Source organism: Daucus carota, chromosome 6 (genome assembly GCF_001625215.2).
Source record: "Daucus carota subsp. sativus chromosome 6, DH1 v3.0, whole genome shotgun sequence".
In the NCBI taxonomy this organism is placed as follows: domain Eukaryota; kingdom Viridiplantae; phylum Streptophyta; class Magnoliopsida; order Apiales; family Apiaceae; genus Daucus; species Daucus carota.
The window spans coordinates 39,782,086-39,806,791 of NC_030386.2; the positions used below are offsets into that span (position 1 = coordinate 39,782,086).

Here is a 24,706-nt window from a genome sequence, read left to right on the forward strand (position 1 = left end):
CAGTCCCGACATATGAAACGGGAAACGTTTAAAGAAACAGAGGGAGTACTCTTTTATTCCTTTCTTACAATTACCATGATTGCACTTGGTAAAAATTACAAAATTAAATTATCATGATATAAGTAAATAATTAATTATTTGCATAATTATAGATTTAATTAAAAAAAATCACCATCCATATCCATGTTTAGTTAATATTATAATTAAATTATAAGTATTCGATGTGGACGTCGACCCTCCTGCTTTATATGAATATCTTAGAAATATATTCCCTCCGTCCCACCAGATTTTTTACGCTTTTTTTTAAGGCTATACCACTCATTTCTTTATATTACAAAACTTTCCTAAAATAGTTAATGGTCCCAACTCTTTCTCACTTTTTCTTTCTTTTCGAACTAATTTTACTCCACTATCGGACCATTTCACATACTTTTCTTTCTATTTGGGTGAGACGGAGGGAATATGTAATATTGATATGTGGACTTTTTTTTAATATGCAGACTTAAAAAATAATTTCCTTACATGTACCTTCCTGGTACGCTTATTTGTACCTTTCACCTATCCCTCTTCTTCTAGATCACAATTCACATGCAAGAAATTATATTATTCTACACACTCGTTTTTATATAAATACATGATAACATCTTCACTCCTACCACGCTCTTAACTTCTTTTTGTACTATTGAAGTCGTAAACGAGTCGAAATTCTTCCTTTCCGAGTTCGAAAGCGGTAAACGAACCGAATCGAGTCGAAATTCGATAGTAATGAAGAAGTTGATTCAGCGTTTCTCTAGGGTTACCGATTCGACTCACTACTCTCTCCTCCGATCAGAGACCCGAGTTTCTTCGCGCACTCGGAGGACTAGCGGCGTGCCGGAGGGCCACTTGCCGGTGTACGTGGGAGACGAGTCGGCGAGGTTTGTCGTGAGCGCGGAGTTGTTAAACCATCCGGTTTTTATGATTTTGTTGAACAAATCGGCTCAAGAGTACGGTTACGAGCAGAAAGGAGTGTTGCGAATTCCGTGTCGTGTTTTCGTGTTCGAGAGGGTGTTGGAAGCGTTGAGGATCGATGAGGTGTCGCAAGATGTTATGGAGCTTCTCAATTCGTTCTCCGATGAGCTCGTGACCTATGTAGACTAGAATTTAATTACTTATGATCGGTTGATCTATTAATTTTTTATAGATTTTTTATTTTTATCAGACGATTGTGATGAGGGTTTGGTCGCGTTATGCAGATAGATCTGCTTTGTATATATCATGTGTATATATGGAGATTATGGTTGCTTTTACTTCTCTTTATTTCTTTTATTCATGTCTGGGTAGTATTTAAATTAAAAATATATAATCGAACTTGCATTGATTTTTTAAAGTTGTTTTACTTGCATTTTAGGATTATATGAAAATTTAAATACAAATTTAATCGGACCTTAAGTTCCGGCTAGATCCCTTAATTCCGTACGTACGGCACGAAAACAAAGCAAGACATAAAGCAAACTGTTTCTGGAGGTGTTTGGTGAACTGACAGAGACTTGGAAGTTGGAACTACATGTACAATGTACATGCTGTTGTTAAAAGTTTATCAATTCTTTTTTTTAAATCTGAAAACTACAAATTAAAATAAAATAAATATACTTTCTAATAATATAATTTTTATTATTTTTCAGATAAAATATAGTCAATTTGACTGGTCATATATTAAAATATACATGTAAAAGGAGAGGGTGAGAGTACACGCTTGATATCTGTGCTTAAATGGAAACCTGTAAAATCGTGAATGTCTCAGCAGACTAAAATTAATATGATACTATTTAAAATGGCACGTATTAGTCGGGATGATAACCGGTTGATTTGTTGATTACATCGTCGGCAATATCTTTAGTCTGCGACGACTAGCAAGTCTAGTAAGAATTTGCAGTTTAGTCGCATCTAAAGTTTGACTTGCCTCTGTTCATGTAATATCTCAGTGTAACAGGTTTAAATCCCTCCGCATATATTGTCAGGAGCCGCCCTGTACATCTCAGAGAAACAAAATGAAATTGAAAAAAAAAATATAGAGAAAGAAAAGAAATAATAAAATTATTTTATTTGTTTGATTCTACTCTGAAAACGGAGTAAAAATTATATAACAAGTTTTATATCTAAATTTGTGGTATTATATAATTTGAAAAAAGACATATATATCATGTTTATAATAATATAATTTATTTATGTTTTTAAAAATTAATATTATTTTTATATAATTTTTTTCCTGATTTCAGTGATTTGATATATAAATTATAAATGAAAAGAAGAAAAAGGAAATGAAAGCAAATAACTAGTGGGGTGGGGAGTGGATAAATGGAGATATTATATAAATTTATATATGATTAAAAGAGATGAAAGGAAATGACAGTTGTGATGAAACAAATTAACATTTAATATTTTATGTCGAAACTATTTTTATTTTATGGTGTTATTGTTAGAACTTTATCATTTTTTTTTCTTTTTAAATCTGAAAACTGCACATTAAAGTAGAATAAATATACTTTCTAATAATATACTCCCTCCGTTTCAAATTACATGTCCACTTTCAAAAAATCACATAGTTTAAGAAAAGTGGATTTTGAGAAAAAAAGAGGTGTAATAAGTCATTAATTGATCCTAATATGTGGTATATGGTTGATCTTGGAAATATAAATTTGAAATATGTGAAGAAGAGTTGATTTTGGAAATATAAATTTACATTGAAAGTTCAAGCAGAGAGGTATTTTGAAACAACTTTTTTTTTCTAAAGTGGACATGTATTTTGAAAACGGAGGGAGTAATTTTTATTATTTTTCAGATAAAATATAATTATTTTGACCTGCACATATAAAAATATACATGTGAAAGGGGAGGGTGAGAGTATACGCTTGATATCTGTCCTTATATGTTATATGGAAATCTGTAAAATCATGAATGTCTAAGCAGACTAAAATTAATATGATACTCCCTTGTCTTAATTTATAGGTCCTTTTTGGAATAAAAATTTGTCCCAAAATGCTTTTCCCTCTCTTCTTTCAATACAAATTTATCTACATATTAATTGTGATTTTTTTGAAACTCAACATTATTCTCATTTCTCAATGCACTAACTCCCTATATTTATTGTGATTTTTTTGAAACTCAACTATATTCTCATTTATCAATGCACTAATTAATGATAAACCAATTTTTTTCTTAATATGCGTGTTTATTACCTATAAATTGAGACGGAGGGAGTACAATTTAAAATGGCACGTATTAGTCGGGATGATAAACGGTTGATTTGTTGATTACATCGTCAGCAATATCTTTAGTCTGCGACGACTAGCGAGTCAAGTAAGAATTTGCAGTTTAGTCGCATCTAAAGTTTGACTTGCCTCTCTTCAGTCTTCATGCAATATCTCAGTGTAACAGACTAACAGGTTTATATCCCTCCGCATATATTGTCGGGAACTCAGGATCCGCCCTGTACATCTCATAGAAATAAAATGAAAATTGGAAAAAAATATATAGAGAAAGAAAAGAAATAATAAAATTATTTTATTTGTTTGATTCTACTCTGAAAAGGGAGTAAAAATTATATAACAAGTTTTATATCTAAGTTTTATGGTATTATATAATTTGAAAAAAGACATATATATCATGTTTATAATAATATAATTTATTTATGTTTTTAAAAATTAATATTATTTTTATATATAGAGAAAAGGGAAATGAAAGCAAACAACTAGTGGGGGTGGGGAGTGGATAAATAGAGATATTAGATAAATTTATAATTAGAAGAGATGAAAGGAAATGACAGTTATGATGAAACAAATTAACATTTAATATTTGATGTCGAAACTATTTTTATTTTATGGTGTTATTGTTTAGCTATAAAGAGTTTATAGTTAAAATTCAATCACTGATTATTGTACCAGATTACTTGATTTTATCGTTCAAATAAAAAACCAAATTTTGACATCCAGTTGAATGCTTTTAATAATATTGCTGAAAATTAAAAATCAATAATTAATATATTGTTACATAAAAAAATTTCATACAATACACATGCTTTAAGCCGTATACTTGATCTGCGTAATAACCGGCAATTGTTTAGGGAAGAATGAACAATTCTAGATAAATTAGCCGTCGTGCTCTAATTTTCAAAGATGCACGTGTCCGTTTTTATTGTTTAAAATCTTAACTTCCATTGTTTGCATAGAGTATTATCAGCTGGTAGCCGTCCGTACGAATAGTGCTTATTCTTAATCGTGTGATTACTTTAACAATGGAGTAATTGATAATTTAGATAAAATAAGTCGAAATATGACTGCTTCCAAAATTACCGAGCCGTACATGATACAGCCTTTGTCGTAAAAACTTTTATTGACCTGCTCCTCCGTCCCACCCATTTCTTTACACTTTCCTTTTTGGTGTCCAACCCAATTCTTTACATTTTAAAACTTACCAAAAATAGTCAATGGGTCCCACCACTTCTCTACTTTTCTTTCCTTTTCACACTACTTTTACTCCACTATTTTCTTTTTATACATTAAAAATCAATGGGTCCCACCACTTTACTCACTTTTCTTCCTCTTTTCCACTAATTTATACATATTCCTTAATCTCGTGCCCAACCCATTTGATAAGAAATGAGTGGGACGGAGGGAGTATATTTTAGATGGCTCAGGCAGTTTTCGATCTATTATATCTTTTGAACTGTTGTTGTCGTTTTGTTTATCTGAGTTCTGTTGAATGTGGCTATATATCAGAGGTTTAACGTCCATCTGTGCGTTGAAAATTCGTTCATCCAAAATCTTAACGATTAGAGATCCAAATAAATTTTAGAGTATTGTTTGAGATTTAAATGTTATGTTATATTTCAATTTTTTCAATTTTGTAATATATTTCAACGCCAGTCTACGGTATACAAAATGAAGTTTGATCATATTTACAAATTTTGTGGTAGTGACAATTTTATAATGCGGTGACTCTAAACCAGATTCCTCGCTTCATTATGCAACAATTAAAATCCTCATACTCATTCTCATAAAAAAGGAAGAAAAAAACTTAACGAAAAAATTCTTCTTCGTTCATCAATACGTATGTACTAGTACTGCTATAAATTATGTGCCATAAACTCGTGACAGAGAGAAAATCAAAATTAAGAAGACGACACGGGATCAATGACGGCAGCGCATTAGGATTATGAAGAATAAACCTTGATTATTGTAACCAGCACATGCTAATCCACATTACAACGGGTTGACTAGTATCCCGAACGGAAATAACAACAATTCGTGTTGTGCCTGTCAATTTGAATGCAGGATTTGATTCATATTAATAATTCAGCGAAGAAAATTTTATTTTCAAAATCGATATTTTTGATAATGACTTAATTATTTTAAATTATTTGATTGTTGAAACAATATTTTCATACAATCGTACTTGTGCTATATATATTAGCCCGTGCTATGATATTCTTCGTTATTATTCAAAATCTCGTTTCACTTATCGTTTTGATTGTCTCCATGGACTTGATGATAATTTGTGTCACTGTTGGGTAGTTTTCATGTAAAGTGGAAGGAGGTTCAAAAATGAAGGGTAAGATTTTGTCAAGATTAGGAAAATTACATGTGAAAGCGAGACTTCGTATGCGGCACATGCCACTCTTTTTCTTCTTCTTCTTCCTGCGATTTACAATCAATAATAAAAACTTAAGTACCAACCCTAACATTCTTTATGGGGGAAGGAAAACTAACCGTACATGTCTAATATTCGAGAATATCTTCGTTTAATTTTCAAATGATTAAAATGATCAAAATTCAATTAAAATTTATATATCATATAACTGCAAAAATTAAGAAAATTTATACCAATACAATTATTTATATAATTTTTCATTTTTTAAGATAATAGATTAAATTGTCTCTCTCTCTCTCATCTTAAAAAAATGATTAAATTAATCACAAAAGGTATTGTACCTAACTAGAAATAATATTTCTATATTATAATATTAGAGGAAAGGTCTAGGTATTGACTGGAAGACTTTAGACTCTTGCTGCACACAGCACTACCCAAAAATAAGTAGTAGTCCGTTACAAAACGTTACTGGACTATAACGAAAGAGTGCCCAAAGCCCATACATACAGAAAGCCCACTATTCAGCATAATGCTCCAGAATATATTCGAACCCGACCCGACCCGAACAACTCGAACCACTTCTGTTCATCTTTCGTCACCGCGTTTTCTTAAAACCCCAGCCAAACACGCCCTTATTTCCAACAAACACTACTTCGCGCTTCCATCACTACTCTCCAAAATCAAACATATATAAACTAGGGTTTCAAACAGCTTGTATCTATTGCCTATACTTACAGAAATGGATGAACAAATTGAAATTGAAGAATCATCACAAAGCAGCTTCTCAGAACTCAAGCACCACTGCTTACAGCTCCTCGAGCTCCTTCAAAACCCTAGAAACGACTCTCACACACTCTCTCAACTCCATAGCCTCCTCTCGCGATCTCCGCCGCACTCTCTCCAGCCTTTTTTCGAGTACGCTTTTGTGTTTCGAGCATATATTTTTATGATTATATGAGTGTTTGGGATGTTTGATGAGTTTTTTATTTGTGATTGTCTGCATTTAGTTAAAATGATGTGTAATTGTGTTTAGTTTTTTTTTGATTATATGCTTTGTAGTTGCACGTACTCTGTCCAGCTTTTTTTCGAGTATGCTTTTGTGTTTCTGAGTACAGATTTTTTTAGTTATTTGAGTGGTGAGGCTGTTTGATGAATTGTTGATTTATGACTGTGTGCATTTATTTAGTTGAAATGATGTGTAATATTGCTTAGTTTTTTAGTTATATGCTTTTGTTAGTTACGCGCACTCTCTCCAGCCTTATTCCGAGCATTTTTGTATATATAATTATTCGTGCATTTAGGCTGATCACTGATGAGTTGTTGATTTATAAATGTGGGCATTTAGTTGAAATGATGTGTGCTAGTCTTTAGGTTGTTTAATTGCCTGATTATATGCTTTTTTAGTTGTACACACACTCTTTTCTCGAGTATCCTTTCATATTTCAATACAAAATTAGTTAATCATGCATGAATTAGGCTGTTTGATGAGTTGTTAATTTATTTATGTGTGATTTAGTTGAAATTTAAAATGCGGAATGAGTGTGTAATCAGTCGAAGCAATTTTTAGATGTTTAGTTTTTCTCAATAGGTTGTTTTACGTGTTGTTGATTCACGTGTTTCTTTCCATGTGCTTGAGTATTTGATTATATGCCAGTAAAAAGGAGGATTAGGTAATTACGTGTGTGTGTTTGTGTGTGTATTTGGTTGAAATTTTTCGTTATAGTGTTCAGTTTGTCTCTTTAGGTTGTTTGATGAGTTGTTGATTTATTTGCTTTTATTTTTCAGTTATACGTTGTTTCCATTGCTGCTTCTATTGGATAGAGCTGTCGAGTGTAGATCGCAGGTTGATTCCGATAATTCTAGTGGACCACTTATAGTGAGTGACAGTATAGCTGAAGGTGTGCTTAAATGTTTAGAGGAACTTCTAAAAAAGTGTCAAATAGGATCGCTGGATCAGGTATTTTAAATTTAATTAGGTTATGTATGCATTTTCAGACTTTATTGGGTCAATTACAGATTATGATAGGTTTTGCTATATATTATATCACTGTGTTGCGTGAAGTAAGTTCACAGTCTTTTAGTGCAATCCTAGATCCATTTATTTCCTTATTATAGATTAGAGTTGCTCAATATCATTCGTCGCAGACAGAATTCATATGTAATGGCTCTTGGGTTACTTCTTTTACGTTTAAAGGCTTCACTTGATTGATGTTATAAATGAAGTGTTATGTTTATCTAAACTGGCGGTACTGCTTAAACCAATGCAACATTTATAACCAATGGGTATCTTTTTGTATTTGCAAAATCGGCAAAAGAAGTGATAGTTTTTTCAATTTGCTAAATCATATCTTACCCCTTCTTTTCCCTAAAAAGTAGCAGTACTTGGTAGAGGTCTCTATTACTAAAGCGGGACGAGCATCTCTGTTTGTCTTATTTTTTTAAGCAGATAAATACCATAATTTAATAATTACAGGCCGTTCTATTCATGGTTAAATGGTTAAATGTTGATGAACCTGATTAACGAGACTCATAACCTCATCTTCATGTGTGTTTGGATTAGCCATTTGGTGTTTGGAATGCAAACCCCGTTCCTGCTAGGTCTGTATATCATTCCCTCCACATCCCTTGGGATTCTATATCATTCTCATTCCCAATTACTCTCGTTCCCTTACCCTCCATTTCATTCCCGATTCCCATCAACTATCCAAACGCCACCCTAGTTTCTAGACACTATATGGTTTTTTAGTTTATATTAGAATTATTAGCCATTGAAGAGGCAAGCTAGACTGGAATGGTTGCAGTCTTCTCCGTAAATAAATACTTGGCTCATATGTAATATGGTCATCATATCTTGATAACACTGTTCTGGGAAGAGTTTACAGAAAAGATATTATGTTTAATATAAGCTAGGATGTGAAGTAGGCAAGTTGATGTAACTATAACGATGTCATAGTTGCTGTAGCATAAGTAGCCACCAAGTAACTACTGTAGCAAGCTTTACGAGGAAGCTGAGTTTATCTGTATAAAGAGACTTGGTCTTCCTTCTTGTAACAAAACAGAAAACATAGAAGTACTTTAGTAGTATAGAAATGCACACTGTTCACTGCACCTCTGCTTGTGTTCATAAGTTTTCTCTTTTCTCTCTATATTTTGCCCTTTTAAACATAAAATTTTTGACATAGGACAATATCTTGCGAGACATTGTACGAGTTATTCATTCACGGGAGGAGAAAATATTTTGTAATTTGGTATTAAGGTGGTATAAATTTTGGCCTTGCATTTATTATACCTTGGTACTTGGCAGCGGCTTAGTGGCATATACGATTTGTAGTTTCAGTTTGTAGGAATGTCACATTTTGTGCCAGTGAGGTGAAATTGGTTCACTTGAAGTACAATTATTTAGCCGTCTCCCTCTTACCTTTTATTTGTCTTCATTTATATATATATTTGGAGAATAAGGCAAGTTGTTGGCGCTTTTGTCAGTTTTCGCTGAAAGCAGACTCAACATGGTTTTGATTGTGCAAGTGGGTAGTGTTGATTATTGACTACTCACTCTATTTTTTAAATATGAACTTGTGCTCACAATCTTAATGTGCCTCAAGCATAGCTCATCTTGTGAAAATAATCAATTGCTATGTCATTGTTTTGTTAGGCAGATGAGTTCCCATTCGCGCACTTGTATTTATAAATCAAAGCATTCCTGAAAATTGTAATCATTGGTATGTAAGAAATTTATCTCTCTTCATGCAGATGGTCATTATATTGAAGAAATTGACTAATGGGGCGATACTTTCTCCATCTGAGGCTGCAGAAGAATTTCGTGGAGGGGTATTAAGGTGTTTCAAGGCTCTGCTTCTTAGTTTGCATATGTGCTCCAACAAGTCTTGCCCATGTAAACAGATAATTGGTTGGCCTGCACTTTCAAAAAGAAGTGAATTTCAATCACCCATTAGTACAGGCACAGAATATGATTCTGAACGAGAATGTCTACTTGCATTTCTTCAATCTCAAACAGCTTCGGCTGCTGTTGGGCATTGGCTTTCTCTTCTTCTAAAGGCATGTGGTGTTTATCTTATTTTTTGTTGCCTTGATTTTAAGGGCATATGCTGATTCCACGAATAAAGATGTTTTTAAAATTACTAATCCTTAAATGTGCACTGAATTTTGTGTGAAGGCTGCAGATATCGAAGCAGGGCGTGGACAGCTAGGTAGTGCACAACTTCGGGCAGAAGCCTTTTTTACGCTGCGTATACTTGTTGCCAAGGTGACTTTGCATGCATTTACTAACTTTATTAAGTCCATAGTTTGTTTTTGTCCTGGATTCTTTAACAATAGTGAGTTGTCCACACTCCACTGGACACACCTTGTAAACTTGTGGACATAGAAGCCTTAGGTTACACATGTGAAATTTACGGGATATATGTCTATCTTAACACAGTCAAGAATATTCGTGCTTGTTGATATCAGATTTGTATATTGTATTTATATAGTTATTATTTGTGAAAATCTTGGGATTTTATATAGTTATTATTTGTGAAGATCTTGGACGTTCACTTTTTTTTTTGTAGGTTGGCACGGCAGATGCTTTATCATTCTTTGCTCCTGGTGTAGTAAGTCAATTTGGCAAAGTTTTACATGTAGCAAAAGCGATGATAAGTGGAGCTGCTGGAAGTGCAGAAAGCCTAGATCAAGCAATTCGAGGTTTGGCTGAGTTCCTTATGATAGTTCTGGAAGATAATGGTGATTTGCTTAGTCCTGATGAAACTGTCAATGGCATTGCTGGAATGCCCTTGAATAAGGATATATCTTTGCAATCAGTCCTGGAGGATCTCCGCCATTTGCCTGTTAATGCTATTGGTCAGAGTCAAATTGTAGTGAAAGATGTGAAAAATGTAGTGGTGGACGGGAGTGTTCCTGCAGTGAGACACATGAACAAGGGCACTAAAAGCAGGGAAATTCCACTAGGAAGGCTGCATGTTGATCGTACAAAAGAGTGGATATTGAAAACTTCAGCTCACGTGACTAAATTATTGTCTGCAACTTTTCCGAATGTAGGTTCTGACAATTGACTTGGTACTTGGTAGTAGTCAATCCATAAGATTTGTGCAGTTATGTTTCGGTTCTTGTATTTTTTTTTTTTTCAAACTGCAAAGGATAATCATATTCCCTTAATGTTAATCACTTGTTTTTGCATATTCTTGTAGCTTTGTGTACATCCAGCTCAAAAGGTGAGAAGGGCACTATTGGCTGCTGTGGAAGGGCTTTTATCAAGGTGCTACTACACACTGAAGGAGAGCAGATTAGTTTTTCTGGTAAGCTTCAGTCTTCACCCTGAATTAATAACTTTGTAGAACTTGGCTAGTGCAAATCTTAAGGTACTAGCAAGCAGACTTAATGTGTCGAAGGGTCAAGTGGATACTAAATGAACCAATGCTGATATTGAATATACACACACAAAAGAAAATCTGCGAATTGAAACGTAGCATGCATACATTGTTTAAATCTGTCATTTTTCATTATAAGCATGACATAGCCTAGTAAAAGTTATAGTTATTTGACTAAACCTAGCACAATCAAATAGTTACTTGACCAAATAGGTCTGCTTAACATGGTTGCATATGTCTTAGCTTATTTTTTCTTTTCATATGGGCTTATCTTTCTTCTCATCGTGTACAGGAGTGTTCATTCGTGTTAGTTTGTGATGATTTCGAAGAGGTGTCTGAAGCTGCACAAGTGTTTCTTGGAAATCAGTTCTCATCAAGGGGAAAACATGACATTAAGCATGATGTTGCTCAAATTTTTAGCAGGTTTAATTTTGTTTGCCTCTGCATTATCCTTTAGTATTTAGCCTCTCTCCCCAAAGTATAATGAAAGCTTGGAGAGTAGTGGATGTTTGCAAAAAAATTTGATGTTAGTGCATTTCTTCGTACAGGCTCACCAAGAAGCTTCCAAATATGGTGCTTGGAAGTGAGGAGGCACTTGCAATATCACATGCACAAAAATTGCTAGTTCTAATTTACTTCTCTGGTCCAAGTCTTGTAAAGGACCACCTCCTCCAATCACCTGTATGTGCAGTGTGCACCTTATTGTTTTTTTGGGTTTGGGGATTATGCCTTGTTCCAAGAACAATATGTTACTTAAATGGTCAAGGATTATACATGACAATTTTGCTGAAAGCTTTTCTTCCATTTTAAAGTTCATTGAAAATAATTAATTATAACAGACAGTTCTTCTCAGTTATTTGTTTGATATTGATCATAACTAGGTTCCCTTTGTTCATAATTTAGGCCACAGCTGCCCAATTCTTAGATTCATTTGCTCTGTGTCTGGGTCAAAATTCGGCATTTGCTGGTTCGCTTCAGAATCTTATGTTAGCAAGGCCGTCCTCAACTGGTTATCTGCACTCTATAGCCGAGATGAGATCCGTCAATTGCTTTAGCATCGATGATAAATCTATCAATCAATCCTTTTCATCTAAAGAGCCAAAGTTTCTGGGCACCCAAAAGAACGGACCTTTAAACACATGGGAAAATGTGCACAATAAAGACAAGCTTCCACGAATGCCCCCTTGGTTTGTCCATGTGGGCAGTGATAAGCTTTATTTGACCCTTGCAAGAATCTTGAGGCTTGTAGGTTTATCTTTAGTTGCAGGTTAGCTTTTTCAAATAGGTCTTTTTGATTTTGTCAATCACTTAGTGTTCTATACTTATGGCAGGTCGCTTTTTCCAATTGTATGTAGATTCCCAAAGTGAAGCATCGCTATCAGTTGTTGCTGATATTCCTCTAGGCTACTTGCGTAAATTGGTTTCTGAGATACGGATAAAGAGTTACAGTAAGGAAAGTTGGAAATCTTGGTACCGTAGAACTGGTTCTGGACGCTTAGTGCGACAGGCTAGTGTTGCTGCATGTATTCTTAATGAGATGATATATGGTCTGTCAGATCAAGCAATTGATGCATTTAGTAAGATGTTCCACATTCCCTGTATAAGATGGGAAGTAGATGAAACTGCGATGGTAGATGAATATTCTATGCAACAGGACAAAGTTGCGCGTACTGGGCAAGATGAGTCCGTTTGGAGGTTTTGTCATAAAGATGGACACAGTCATTTGATTGATTGTGTTGGTAGTGTATTACATGAATATTTATCTAGTGAAATCTGGGATCTTCCCAGTGCAAAGCAGGATTTTGTTGAACTATCAGATATTGCAGATGGGGATATAACCTTGCATTTTTTTCATGACAATGCTATGATGCACCAGGCAAGATATATTTTTCTCTAACTTGTGGCTGTCACATTTCATTTATTTTATCAACATGTAAAATAAATTTGAACTTTTTTAGTTTAATGCCAGTGTTGCTTTTTTGAAACAGGTTGTAATAGATGGGATAGGAATATTCAATATGTGCCTTGGAGGAGATTTCACATCTTGTGGCTTTCTTCATTCTTCACTATATGTGTTGCTTGAGAGTCTTATTTGTTCTAACTTCCACATTAGAAGTGCATCTGATGCGGTCTTACATGTTATTGCAGCTACATCTGGCTATCCAACGGTGTGATGAAGTGGTATATTTTTTTTAGTTCACTTGAACTTGGTACGAAATTTATAAAAATAAACTTGGTGCAGGTTGGGCACTTGGTGGTAGATAATTCAGACTATATAATTGACTTTATTTGTCAACAATTGCGCCATTTGGATTTGAACCCTCATGTGCCAGGTGTGCTTGCTGCTATGCTCTCCTACATCGGAGCAGCGCATAATATATTGCCATTACTGGAGGAGCCGGTAAGTGTTTATATTATTCCTATTATACGCAATGAACTGTCTTATTAATTTTCAGGCCTCAAACTTGTATGATGTGCTACTTTTATCTTAGCTTTATGAGGTTCTCAGGGGACAAGTGTACTAATATGTTGCTGTTCCATTTCTATCGCATTTTTACATAATAAACTGGCAAAGATACAAGTGTTTTATCCCAAAGATCAAGTCAAAAGATAAAGCTTATTGCTATGCTCTTTATATTATTGTTGATACTTATGCAGTTGTGCTTATAAATTCTTAGTTTCTTACCATTGAATTATACCAGTAATTAATGAATTGTACAGATGAGGTCTGTTTCTCTGGAGCTTGAGATTCTTGGCAGGCATCAACATCCTGAATTAACTATTCCTTTTCTGAAGGTATTTTTGTGGTATCATCTATTTGCAAGTCGTTCTTGTTAATCATAATATCATACAGTACTGCATATAACTACAGATTTGTGGCCTTCCTATGGTAAGATCTAGTTCATGCAAATGTCCGGAAATTGTTTCAAATTTCAACATCTACATGCAGGTGTCATCTAATTTGCGTATAAGGATAAATCACCATGAGTTATTCTAAAATTGTACTCAAAGTTTACAAATATAGAAGTAATTGCAAGAAATTGTATGGTTCAACACCCATAACCGTGAATCGTGATCATTATGTAATTTGAGTTCATGCCCTTTGATTTAGGTCATAAACTACTGATACCGCTACTATTTTAAGCTAGATGTTGAGGATGAGCAAGAGAGCAATGTAATGCATGAAGACTAGATGTTGTACTGCTGATTGTAAAGGCAAAATAGGGGTCAGCATTACATTGACAATTAGAATTGAACAGTTTTAAGTTTGATATGTCATTGTCTATTGAACGGATGCTAGACAACATATTTACACCGTATATAGACCGTCTTTATTAATAGGATGGTATTCTACATTGGTCTTAAGATATAGATAACTCCATGATCCTCCATTCCTCCCTCACCCTTGGACACTGATTTAATGGTATATTTCAAAAATAATGTATGTTGCTTCGATCAAGAGAATAGTGGTATTGAACATAGAACATCAATCCTATATCTGATATTAGAATTTGGCATTTTGTTGGCTGACAGTACCAAGTAGTGCATATAGTGTATTGCGTTTTTTCTTATTGTAATAATGTTTTTTTAGGCGGTTGCAGAAATCGTTAAGGCATCCAAGCGGGAGGCGGTTACGTTGTGTTCTCAAGCAGAGTCATATTTAGAGGTTGTCAAGTCTAAAATGTCTGCCATAGAAAATAATATAAAATGTGATATCGGTGCTGCTGCTGTGGATTGTGGTTAGTATTCTAAACTTTTAATGTGGTTTACATAATATAGCATATAGCTTCTACATAAATGATTTGATTAGGCTCAGTCTCTTACAGCAGTATCAACAATGTAAACATAATCCAAAACATTCAGTAAATGAAAACATTTGAGGATAGCTGTGTAACTATGTGAACTTACTTTTAACTAGCTATGTTCTTTTTACTTATAAGTAGCTTAAAAGCTTAGCCAAACACACTGTGTCCCCCTTTGTCTCACTTAATTTTTTTGTTTTTATCTGCAATGTTTATCTATAGTTGCACTTGTTGCAATGTCCTGTGATGGTTATGCATTATTTACTTTTTCACCATCAGCCTGTTTAAAACATCATGTACTTTAAATATATATAGAAATAAGCAAACCTGCGGTAGAACTTTGGAGCCTAATTTTCTGTACGCTTCTCTTGCCGAGTCAAAAAAGATCATCTGTGGTGTATGTTAACTCTTGGCATGGGATTGCAATATTAGGTAAGCAAGCATGGACAATGATATCTAATATGTAGGGTAAAACTCAGCCACTCAGGTGAGACCCGTGAATCGTGAAAAAGAAAGATCATTCAGAACAAATTTGCAGAACTACAACTTGAAAAGTGCAGAAACTTTGGTGTTTATGATTCCCACCTGAGTGTTACCCGTAAATCACAATACACATACACTGATGCTGGACCTTTGCGAAAGACGAGTCTATGAACTAAAAAGGATAATGATATAGAACTTGGGTGGATTGAACGCAAAAAATTCACCACCCTAAGGGTTTCTGGCAGAAGGGGGGGATAATCCATGGAGTGTACCCAAGAAGAGACTCAATCAATATTGATATATTAATTACTGTATATCAACCAAGTCTTGGACAATATTTTGGGGTTACAATACTAAATAAGAAGTAGAATCTAATGGAATGAGGCTCAAAACATTGGGCTTATTATGAGTAACCTACATATACTTAACTTCTAGCTGGATAAACTTCTCTACTATTTATAATTAAATAAACTTAAACCGGATGTTAACATATTAAAAGAGTAAGGTACACAATTGTAATTTGTTTAGAGATCTTTGTGGGTTTTAACACATATCTTATACAATGCTCATATAGTCATATTTATTCTGTCACTAATGACTAAGCTTAGCCGCAAATATTGTTTACCAAACTTTCACACCGTTTTTTTAATGTGTTGCAAAACAATGATGCATGAGCTAACCTAGTTCTGAGGAATCTTCAAGTTTTATCATCTTTTAAAATTTAATGCATCTTATCTTTTTAAAATCAATAAAATAAATTCTAATAACTAGTTACAAAAATTATTTAATTTTATTTCAGAAAAAGAGACCGGTGACTTTACCAACAATGTAGATGTGTACATGGAAGAGGTGGAGTCTACATTGCTCACAATAAGTGATTTTAGAAGATATAGACGTACAGTTGGCTCGATAATTGGTTCATGTGTGACAGCTGTAACACCTCTGCTTATTTCTGCAATGCAAGTGGCTAGCCTAGTTGCCTTTGATATCATTGAGGTACGATATTTTTCTTTTTTGCTAATATATTGAGGTACATGACAACTAGTACATGGTTTACGCTTATTATGACTGCTGGGGAATTTGATTAGGAAAACAATGACATCATATTCTAGTTTCTGCCTAAAAAAGTGCTCCAACATCAGCAAGTTCTAGTCTGGTCTGGCTCGGCCCTTATGTTTCAGTAGCCAGAAGTTTGAGTTTTGCACTTGAAGAAGACATATTGCCAAGTATAACTTTCTGTAAAGGGTGAAACAGATGTGTATCGACATTCGGAGATCGTGATCTTCATGTTGTATCTGCCGTTACAAACCAAAAGTCTTTAATCAGCCACTTATCTTTCATATAGCATTACTTATGACAAGGATATGTGGACATCATTAAGAAGAGTAAGGTCCTTAAGTATTTGCTTACTGTGGAAGCAGAAAATTTACTTTGTGGCCAACTGACTGCTCAAAAATAGAGTAAAAAGGCAGTCATGTGTGTTTGGAAACAGTTTCGACGTTCGAAACTATAGTATTGCTTGTAGAATTCCAGTTATATGTGCTGTGCTGGTTTCTATGAAGTATTAATATGAACAACCCAGAGCCTTTTGTATTTAATTGTCATACAGGATCACGTGATTTACATTTATCTTAAAAAAAGTAAAAAATTCATCTGCTATTGTTACTGATTTTGCTTATTTGGTCTCTGTATCTCATTCTTTCTTTAAAACTTAGGATTGTGTTATGGCTCTTGCAAAAGTGGAGGCGGCCTATAAAGACGAGAAGCAGACTATGGTTTTAATTGAAGAAATTGTAGAGTTGTGCTCACGATACGATTTTAAAGATGCGCTGGATGCAGATGAGAATGCAACAGATGAGAACAGGTTGCTTCCTGCAATGAATAAAATATGGCCTTTCTTGGTCTCATGTTTTAGAAGTGGGAACCAGTTGGTGAGTGTTTCTTTACCTCACTTGGTTATACTTTGGAAGCCTGTTTTCCTTTACATTGTTATCTTATTATTTTTAGTTTTTGTGTCATGAAATAGACCTACACCCACCAAAACCCAAGGGGTCTTATGTTATGACATGCTACACTTGAATATATGTTATGATCTTCATGTATTCCTTCTTGTAAGGTTCATATTAGCACTCTATATTTTGATGTAAAAATGTTATGGAGACCACTATTTTATTGGAGACCATATATGTTATGCAAGCAGAACAACTAGTCTCCAATCCCTATATATATGTATTATTTATATTTGCTTTTATGGTTTCTACGACCTTAGCACTATCATTTTGCATAGATGGACTTTTTATGGTCTATATCCTTAGAAATGAAATCTAGTAGCTCATTTGTTGTACTACTTGATGCTTTGTGAAAAGTTTACTAGTATCTTTTAACGGTTAATATACAGGCTGTTCGCAAATGCTCGGCGGTGATTAGCAGTTCAGTGCAAGTTTGCGGGGGAGACTTCTTTTCACGTCGCTTTTATACGGATGGCGGACACTTCTGGAAGCTTCTTAACACATCACCATTTAAGAAGAAACCTATCTCAAAAGAGGAGAGAACACCCCTTCAACTTCCTTACCGGAGTACTCACACGGTGTCTGAGAATTCAATGTCTGAGGTGTCTGATTTGAAAGTTCAGGTGGCGGTGCTAAATATGATTGGTGATATATCCCGGAACAAAAGGAGTGCCTCAGCACTGGATGCAGTCCTCAAAAAGGTGAGTGGTATTGTTGTAGGGATTGCGTGCAGTGGCGTCACTGGGCTTCGGGATGCATCTATAAATGCCCTAGCTGGCCTTGCCAGTATCGACCCTGATCTGGTTTGGCTTCTTTTAGCTGATGTTAACTATTCAACCAAGAAAAACACACTGCCACAGCCCACTGCAGATTTTCCGAAAGTTAATCAAATTTTGCCCCTACCACAATCTACTAAAGACTACCTTTATGTACAGTATGGAGGTCAGAGTTATGGTTTTGACATTGATTTCGCTTCTGTAGAGATTGTTTTTAAAAAGTTGCACTCACAGGTTTTCACTTCCCAGTTCTACATTTAGATGTCAGGATGACAGCATATACATGTACAGTTAGGATCGATGTCATTTAGGAATCAGTACGCTGCTACTACCTAAAACACAGTACTGATCATGTATATACGTTCTTAAGCTTTGTTAGTGACGATGTTATTAAAGAATCAGGATGTTCTTTTTCTTTTCCCCGATAATTTAGGATTTGCCTATTTGGGATGTTTGTACTATTTGTAATGCAGCACGGGTCATGTATATACGTTCTTAAGCTTCGTATGACCTTAAATGTCCCACTGATTCCTGGTCAAGAGTTTAAACCGAAACTCACAAATTTTAGCTCTTCTAACGGGAAAAATGTAGCAAAAAGAATGGCAAATGTCGGTCTTCATTTTTTAATATGGTGTTGCATTTTTTTATTACGGTAAGATAGATTGTTTTTTTTTTTTTTGAAAGAAAGCTGGAATATCATTAAAACAAAGAATCTCTCAGTACAACCTCTGCCAGACAATCAGGAAGAGATGATAAATCAATATGGCAATTCACTAAACAGGGTAACCTAGCAATCTCGTGAGCTACCTTATTAGCATGATTCCTAACGAAATGAATGGAAGTATAAACTAAATCTCCAAGGAGCATCTTGCACTGATTGAACACTTCCCCCACTTCCAACAAGTTCTCTGTCACCTTCTTTATGCCGTGCACCACTAACATGGAGTCAGTCTCTAGCTCCACCTTTTGATCACCCAATTGATTTGCTTTAATCCAGGAGAGAGCTTCACGCACTGCAATAGCTTCAGCTTCTAAAACCGTCGTTGTAGACTCAAGACACATGCACCTTCCTGTTAAAAACTTCCCTTCATGGTCCCTGAGCACCATGCCCACTGAGAAATTTTCTGACGCTATCCGGAAAGAAGCATCCACGTTGACTTTCAGAATACCTGGATCAGGAGGCTTCCATTTAAGTACAGGACTTTTATCTCGTTGTCCAGTGTTCAAAGTACTGTTCTTGATTCTGACCCTCTCAATTTTCCATTCTTCTACATGACCGAAGCTGTTATTCATGGCGACTGCAGCACTAGCAACCTTTCCTTCCCATACTCTCTTATTCCTCCATCCCCAAATACCCCAGAGAACTATACAGACCTTCAAAATCTCCTCATCATTAGCCTGAGAAAGAGTGTTCAGGAGCCAGGAAGGTGCACTCTCTACCAAGCTCATATCATAATCCAAGCCAACATGGTTCCAGCACTGCATGGCAAATTGACAATCGAAAAATATATGCAAGAGATGCTCGACGTCTGCGTTGCACATAGGGCATGTTATAGGCAAGTGGATCCCTTTGAAGCTAAGTCTCCAACGAACTGGTATAGTATTTCGACAGAACCTCCAAATGAAGATTTTTACCTTATGAGGAACAAGAAGTGACCAAATTCTATTCCAGCCTTTGCTCTGAGTAATGGCAGAGGTGGTATAGTTTTGATTATACCAGAATCTGTACCCTTCCTTAGCTGTGTACGTTCCTGTCGCGGAGTCAGCCCACACAACTCTATCATGAACTTCATGCGGGGGGATAGGAATCATGAGAATAGCCTTTGCATCTTCAGGGAGAAATTTCTCGCGGACCTTTAGAACATCCCAACTTCTTGTGCTCGTGGTTATGTAATCTGACACTCGCTCTGTTCTGCCAACATATCGATGATCGTTTTCAACACAAAAATTTTTTTTCCCTCGAATCCATTGATCTTTTGTTGCAGATATGTCCTCGCCATTACCGACCACCCACCTGAATCCCTTATTGAGGGAGTTCATCGCTGTCAGTAAACCTTGCCAAATGAAACTCGGATTACGTCCCTTTTGCGCCTCAAAAATATGCGTATCTGGGTAGTATCTTGCTTTGAAAACTCTAGAGACCAAAGAATACGGATTCTTTATAAAATTCCAACATTGTTTTCCCAGAAGTGCAATGGTAAGATAGATTGTTAATTGTGTAATGTAACGAAATTTGTACTACGATGTCCGGAATGGTTATGTTTTTCCATTTTATTTTAACTATCAACTTTTGAAAACGTGAATAAATTTTGTGTACTCTCTCTGTCCCAAAATACATGTCACTTTGATTTTTTTTTCATGTAATTTGATGTGCAAATAAAACATATTTTTATACATTATTTTTCAAATTTTCTTTTATTTCAACCATCAACTTTTAAAAACGTGAATAAATTTTGTGCTCTGTAAATGTCAAAATTAGTAAAGTATGAAGCAATTTAGGCAAATATAAAATGAATTATCGGAGTAGTTATGCTAATATAGCATAGAAAAAAGTAAATTAACGTATCAAAGCAGATCGTCTCTTAGAGCATCTCCAAGAGCCTCCTTGTTGGCTCCTAAATATAATATAAAAAATGTGGCTCTTAGTAATTTAGGACAAAGTTAAGAGTGTAAACTACAACAATACTCTCTACATCTCTTCTCTATATCATATTTTATTCATATATTGGGCTCCACTATAACAAAAGAGAGGGAAAGATTGAGGTTGATTGGAGGGAAGGATTTTTTTATTGTGAAAAAATAAGTTAGCAGCCATATGGTGGCTCTTAACTTTGAGGAGAGAGGAGAGAGAAACAAGAGGCTCTTAAAGAGCCACTTAAGAGTCTCTTGAAGCAACATTTTGCTTCTCCCTCCTCAAATCTCAAGTTAGGAGCCTAAATGCTCTTGGAGATGCTGTTACTTAAAAAGTCTCAAATAACATGATTCAGCAGGGAGGGAGACAATTACTAGTTCATTGACAGGAATGAACAAATTAAGAATAGCTTTGAACCACATATACTACACTTCATTTCACTCAGACCATGCTTTATATTCTCAAGCTCTGCAACTCTGCATCGAATTGCGAGCCTATAAACAAGGCAGATTGGTCCACAGCCATCGGATAAGAAATGGGCTGCAACCAAATTTATACACCGACACTAAACTGATCATATTTTACTCGAAAGTAGCTGAAATGAGCAGTGCCCGGAAAGTGTTTGATGAAATGTCTGAGAGAAGTGTAGTGTCTTGGACTGCATTGATTTCTGGGTATTGTCAGAATGGTGATTCTGATGAAGCTTTGGGGGTGTTCGGGGAAATGCACGGGAAGGGTGTTAGGGCTAATCAGTTTACGTATGGGAGCGTGTTGCGGGCGTGTACTAGTACTGTGGGTTTGGATGTTGGGAAGCAGATACAGGGGTGTATTGAGAAGAGTAGGTTTGTGGGGAACTTGTTTGTGCAGAGTGCATTGGTTGATTTTCATTCGAAGTGCGGGAAGATGGAGGATGCACGTCATGTTTTTGACGAGATGGTTGACAGGGATGTGGTGTCGTGGAATGCAATGATTGGTGGTTATGTGGTTCAGGGTTTTAGGAATAATGCGTTCCTGATGTTTCAATCAATGCTCAGGGAAGGTATTGGTTATACTTTATATTTGCTCTTTGCAGGAGTGGTATGTCATTTATAAGCAAAATGTTTTTATGAATGTTTTGTTTAAGTATGCATAGTTAGTAGTTAGGTTACGTGCAAAACCTATGAAAACAATGCTAAGAAAAAAGTAAGTATGTGTCCGTAATGGAAGTCGAGTTAGAGTAAGAAGCTCATTTGCTGGGGTGCTAATTTTTTTTATAACTTTTCTGGTCACTTTAGCACGATTATAGAAAGAGTTAATAATTAATGACACGAGTAGCAGAAATAAAGTAGTGTTCTGTCTTTTTAATTGTTCTTTGTATTCAAGTTTGAGCAAGTTGAATTATTTTCCTCTGTACTTCTATTTTTGGAGAGAATTTAATACTTGTTAGTCATCATCACATCAGTAAATGTGGGATTTCTGTTAAGACATCTCTTCTAGTATCTCAAGTGTTTGAATGTTAAATAAGTTATCCGTTAGTCTTTCTTGTACTGACATGACAACATTATATAATAGGCATGACTCCAGATTCGTTTAGTCTGGGAAGTGTTCTTAAAGCCTTTGGTGGAGATAACGATCTCCTGATGGTCATGAAGATACATGGAATTGTTTTAAAATTGGGTTTTCAATTATTTAATATATTGACTGGATCACTGATCGATGCTTATGTTAAATGTGGAAGTGTATTAAGTGCAAATAACATTTACAAGAGTATGCCAAGAGTGGATACAGTAGCTTGCACAGCATTGATTACTGGATATGCACGCGATGGTCACAACTGCATTGGTGCTGTGGATCTCTTTAATAATTTACGTCGGATGTCTCTTGCAATCGACAATATAATATTGTGCTCGATGCTCAATATAAGCGCTAATTTAGCGTCACTGGTCTTGGGAAGGCAAATTCATGCAATTGCAGTAAAGAAATATGAGTATAATCATGACATGGTTATGGACAATGCTCTTATTGACATGTACTCAAAATCTGGAGAAATAAATGATGCTAACCAGATTTTTTATGAGATGGAGAAGAAAAATGTTATTTCATGGACGTCTCTAATTGCTGGATACGGCAAGCATGGGGATGCAGATACTTCGCTTAAACTCTACAAGAAGATGGAACATAATGGGTTAATGCCAAACGGTATTACATTCTTATCTCTCCTCTTTGCTTGTAGCCACAATGGGTTAACAAACGAAGGATTGGAATGTTTCAGTAATATGGTTGGCAAATATAATATATTGCCAAAGGCTGAGCACTACTCTTGTATGGTGGATCTCTTTGCACGTGGGGGTCGGTTAGAAGAAGCCTATGCTTTAATATGCAAGATGAAAATAAAGCCTAATGCCTCACTATGGGGTTCCATTCTTGGTGCTTGTAGCATCCATGGCGATACGACTCTTGGAAAAGTAGCAGCCAAGCATTTGTTTGATTTAGAGCCTACAAACTCTGCCAACTATGTTGTTCTAGCAAGCACATATGCTGCAGCAGGCTTGTGGGGTAATGCATGGAAGACTAGGAAAGTAATGGAAGATACAGGATTGAAAAAGAATGCTGGATGCAGCTATCTTCAATCCACAAGAAAGAGTGCAGCACTTCTGCCTGCAGGCTAAATTGCCCGAACTTTACAGGTAATGTATTTTCCGTGGAGTGAACATGCTGATAGTGATAGAGTTGATTAAGTATGTTTTCTCGATTACGTCGTAGCAGCAACCATCACAACTTTGTCTTTGTGCTTAATAGTTCATTTATCTTTAAGCAAACTGTGGACAAAGACTGAAGTGAAACCAAGGAAGCTGATAACGTGTAAGCAGAAGTTTACTGATGAGAGAGATCTCTGCTACGGAATAGAGAAGGCCGTCATGTTGTGTACATACTGACAAGGAAAAATAACAAAAGGTGTTAATTCTGTCTTTCTAATTTTATGTTTATATAATTAATTTGTGTTAAGTGAATTTGAGGTTAATTAATACAGGGTATTGGGGCGCAAGTTTCTGTAGGATGGTGCATAAGCTAGTGTATAGTGTCAAACACATGGATCAAAGGTACTCTGTTGTGTCTCTCATTCATTACTGAGCTGTTTACTGAACCAACCTTTTGTTTTGATTTTTTGCTAGTGTTTAGTGAACATCAATTATGTGAAGTGGAATGGGCTCCGATCTGGGCACCTATCATATCTATCTTGTACGCCATTCAAAGGTATCTTGTTGCACATCATCACAAATATACGCCAGCAAAATAGATCTGATAGTTCATATGTGTCAGCCTTCAGTTTTTGGCTCCTATTTGGATATCAGTGATACAAGTCAATACTGGTAAGTGTTTATAATTTTTTACTGTTGGAGCTTGTGAAATGACTTTCTCACTTGTTAACATTTCAAATCTAGATGTTATTTAACAGTAGTGTCTTTATTACTGCAGAAGTGAGCTGAGATACCCTTAGGGCACATCTATATTTAAGCAATAAATTAAATGTATCTGGTATCTCTTGGCCTCAGTGGATCCGCAGCCGGTCCAGGATGAGCAGTTGCAGAACCAGAACAATCAGTGGTAGCAAATTAACAAACGGGAAGAGGAGTGTTGTGGAGCTTTGTTGTTTGTAATCTCGACAGGAATGCCCGTCTACGTGACTAATGAAGATATATAAATTATTGTACTGATGAAAATAAATAAATAATTAGAAATGAGTTGATGTAGGATTTCTGATCTAGCATTGTGCATTTGATGTTGCGGAGTCGATTTTACTTTGTGTTTTTTGCTGGTAGCAGAATGTATTTTTGTTTTGCATGAACTCACAGCAGGGCTAGTTAACAGTACTTAAAAAATAATGTCGCCCTTTGTCTCTTCTTTCTTTTGAAAGTCAGTGTCGCCCTTTTATTATCAATAGTTTGTAAAAATCTTGATATTCGAAACAAGAAGTTAATATTAAAAACAACAAATTACTAAAATTTTCTAA

General features: G+C 35.4%; 3 protein-coding genes across 15 annotated transcripts; all 3 read left to right on the forward strand.

Annotated features, from left to right (window-relative positions):
- The first annotated feature begins 643 nt into the window (after positions 1-643).
- On the forward strand, positions 644-1,289 carry LOC108226939 (auxin-responsive protein SAUR71). Its single transcript, XM_017401932.2, has one exon. It carries the CDS (start codon positions 766-768, stop codon positions 1,138-1,140), a length of 375 nt encoding a protein of 124 aa, XP_017257421.1. The 5' UTR covers positions 644-765; the 3' UTR covers positions 1,141-1,289.
- A 4,911-nt stretch (positions 1,290-6,200) lies between these two features.
- On the forward strand, positions 6,201-18,593 carry LOC108227694 (uncharacterized). Of its 3 annotated transcripts, XM_017402983.2 has the most exons (17): positions 6,201-6,543; positions 7,414-7,585; positions 9,379-9,684; positions 9,803-9,892; positions 10,197-10,679; positions 10,833-10,940; positions 11,305-11,435; positions 11,561-11,693; positions 11,916-12,279; positions 12,368-12,888; positions 13,001-13,180; positions 13,255-13,413; positions 13,734-13,808; positions 14,605-14,752; positions 16,098-16,294; positions 17,014-17,229; positions 17,697-18,593. In XM_017402983.2, the coding sequence occupies exons 1-17, from the start codon at positions 6,368-6,370 to the stop codon at positions 18,342-18,344; spliced, it is 4,107 nt and encodes a 1,368-aa protein (XP_017258472.1). In that variant the 5' UTR covers positions 6,201-6,367; the 3' UTR covers positions 18,345-18,593. The 3 variants fall into 3 exon arrangements, with proteins under 3 accessions (XP_017258472.1, XP_017258473.1, XP_017258474.1); XM_017402984.2 differs by lacking the exon at positions 7,414-7,585 and having other exon boundaries at positions 6,403-6,543; XM_017402985.2 differs by lacking the exons at positions 6,201-6,543; positions 7,414-7,585 and having other exon boundaries at positions 9,473-9,684; positions 9,810-9,892.
- Positions 18,594-20,903: 2,310 nt separating this feature from the next.
- Positions 20,904-24,593, forward strand: LOC108224578 (pentatricopeptide repeat-containing protein At3g20730). 11 transcript variants are annotated; one of them, XM_017399246.2, is made up of 6 exons: positions 20,904-21,754; positions 22,267-23,381; positions 23,494-23,649; positions 23,726-23,795; positions 23,868-24,065; positions 24,172-24,593. In XM_017399246.2, the coding sequence occupies exons 1-2, from the start codon at positions 21,106-21,108 to the stop codon at positions 23,361-23,363; spliced, it is 1,746 nt and encodes a 581-aa protein (XP_017254735.1). In that variant the 5' UTR covers positions 20,904-21,105; the 3' UTR covers positions 23,364-23,381; positions 23,494-23,649; positions 23,726-23,795; positions 23,868-24,065; positions 24,172-24,593. The 11 variants fall into 11 exon arrangements, with proteins under 11 accessions (XP_017254735.1, XP_063935644.1, XP_063935640.1 ...); XM_064079574.1 differs by having other exon boundaries at positions 20,912-21,754; positions 23,868-23,949; positions 24,249-24,593; XM_064079570.1 differs by having other exon boundaries at positions 20,912-21,754; positions 23,742-23,795.
- Positions 24,594-24,706: the final 113 nt, after the last annotated feature.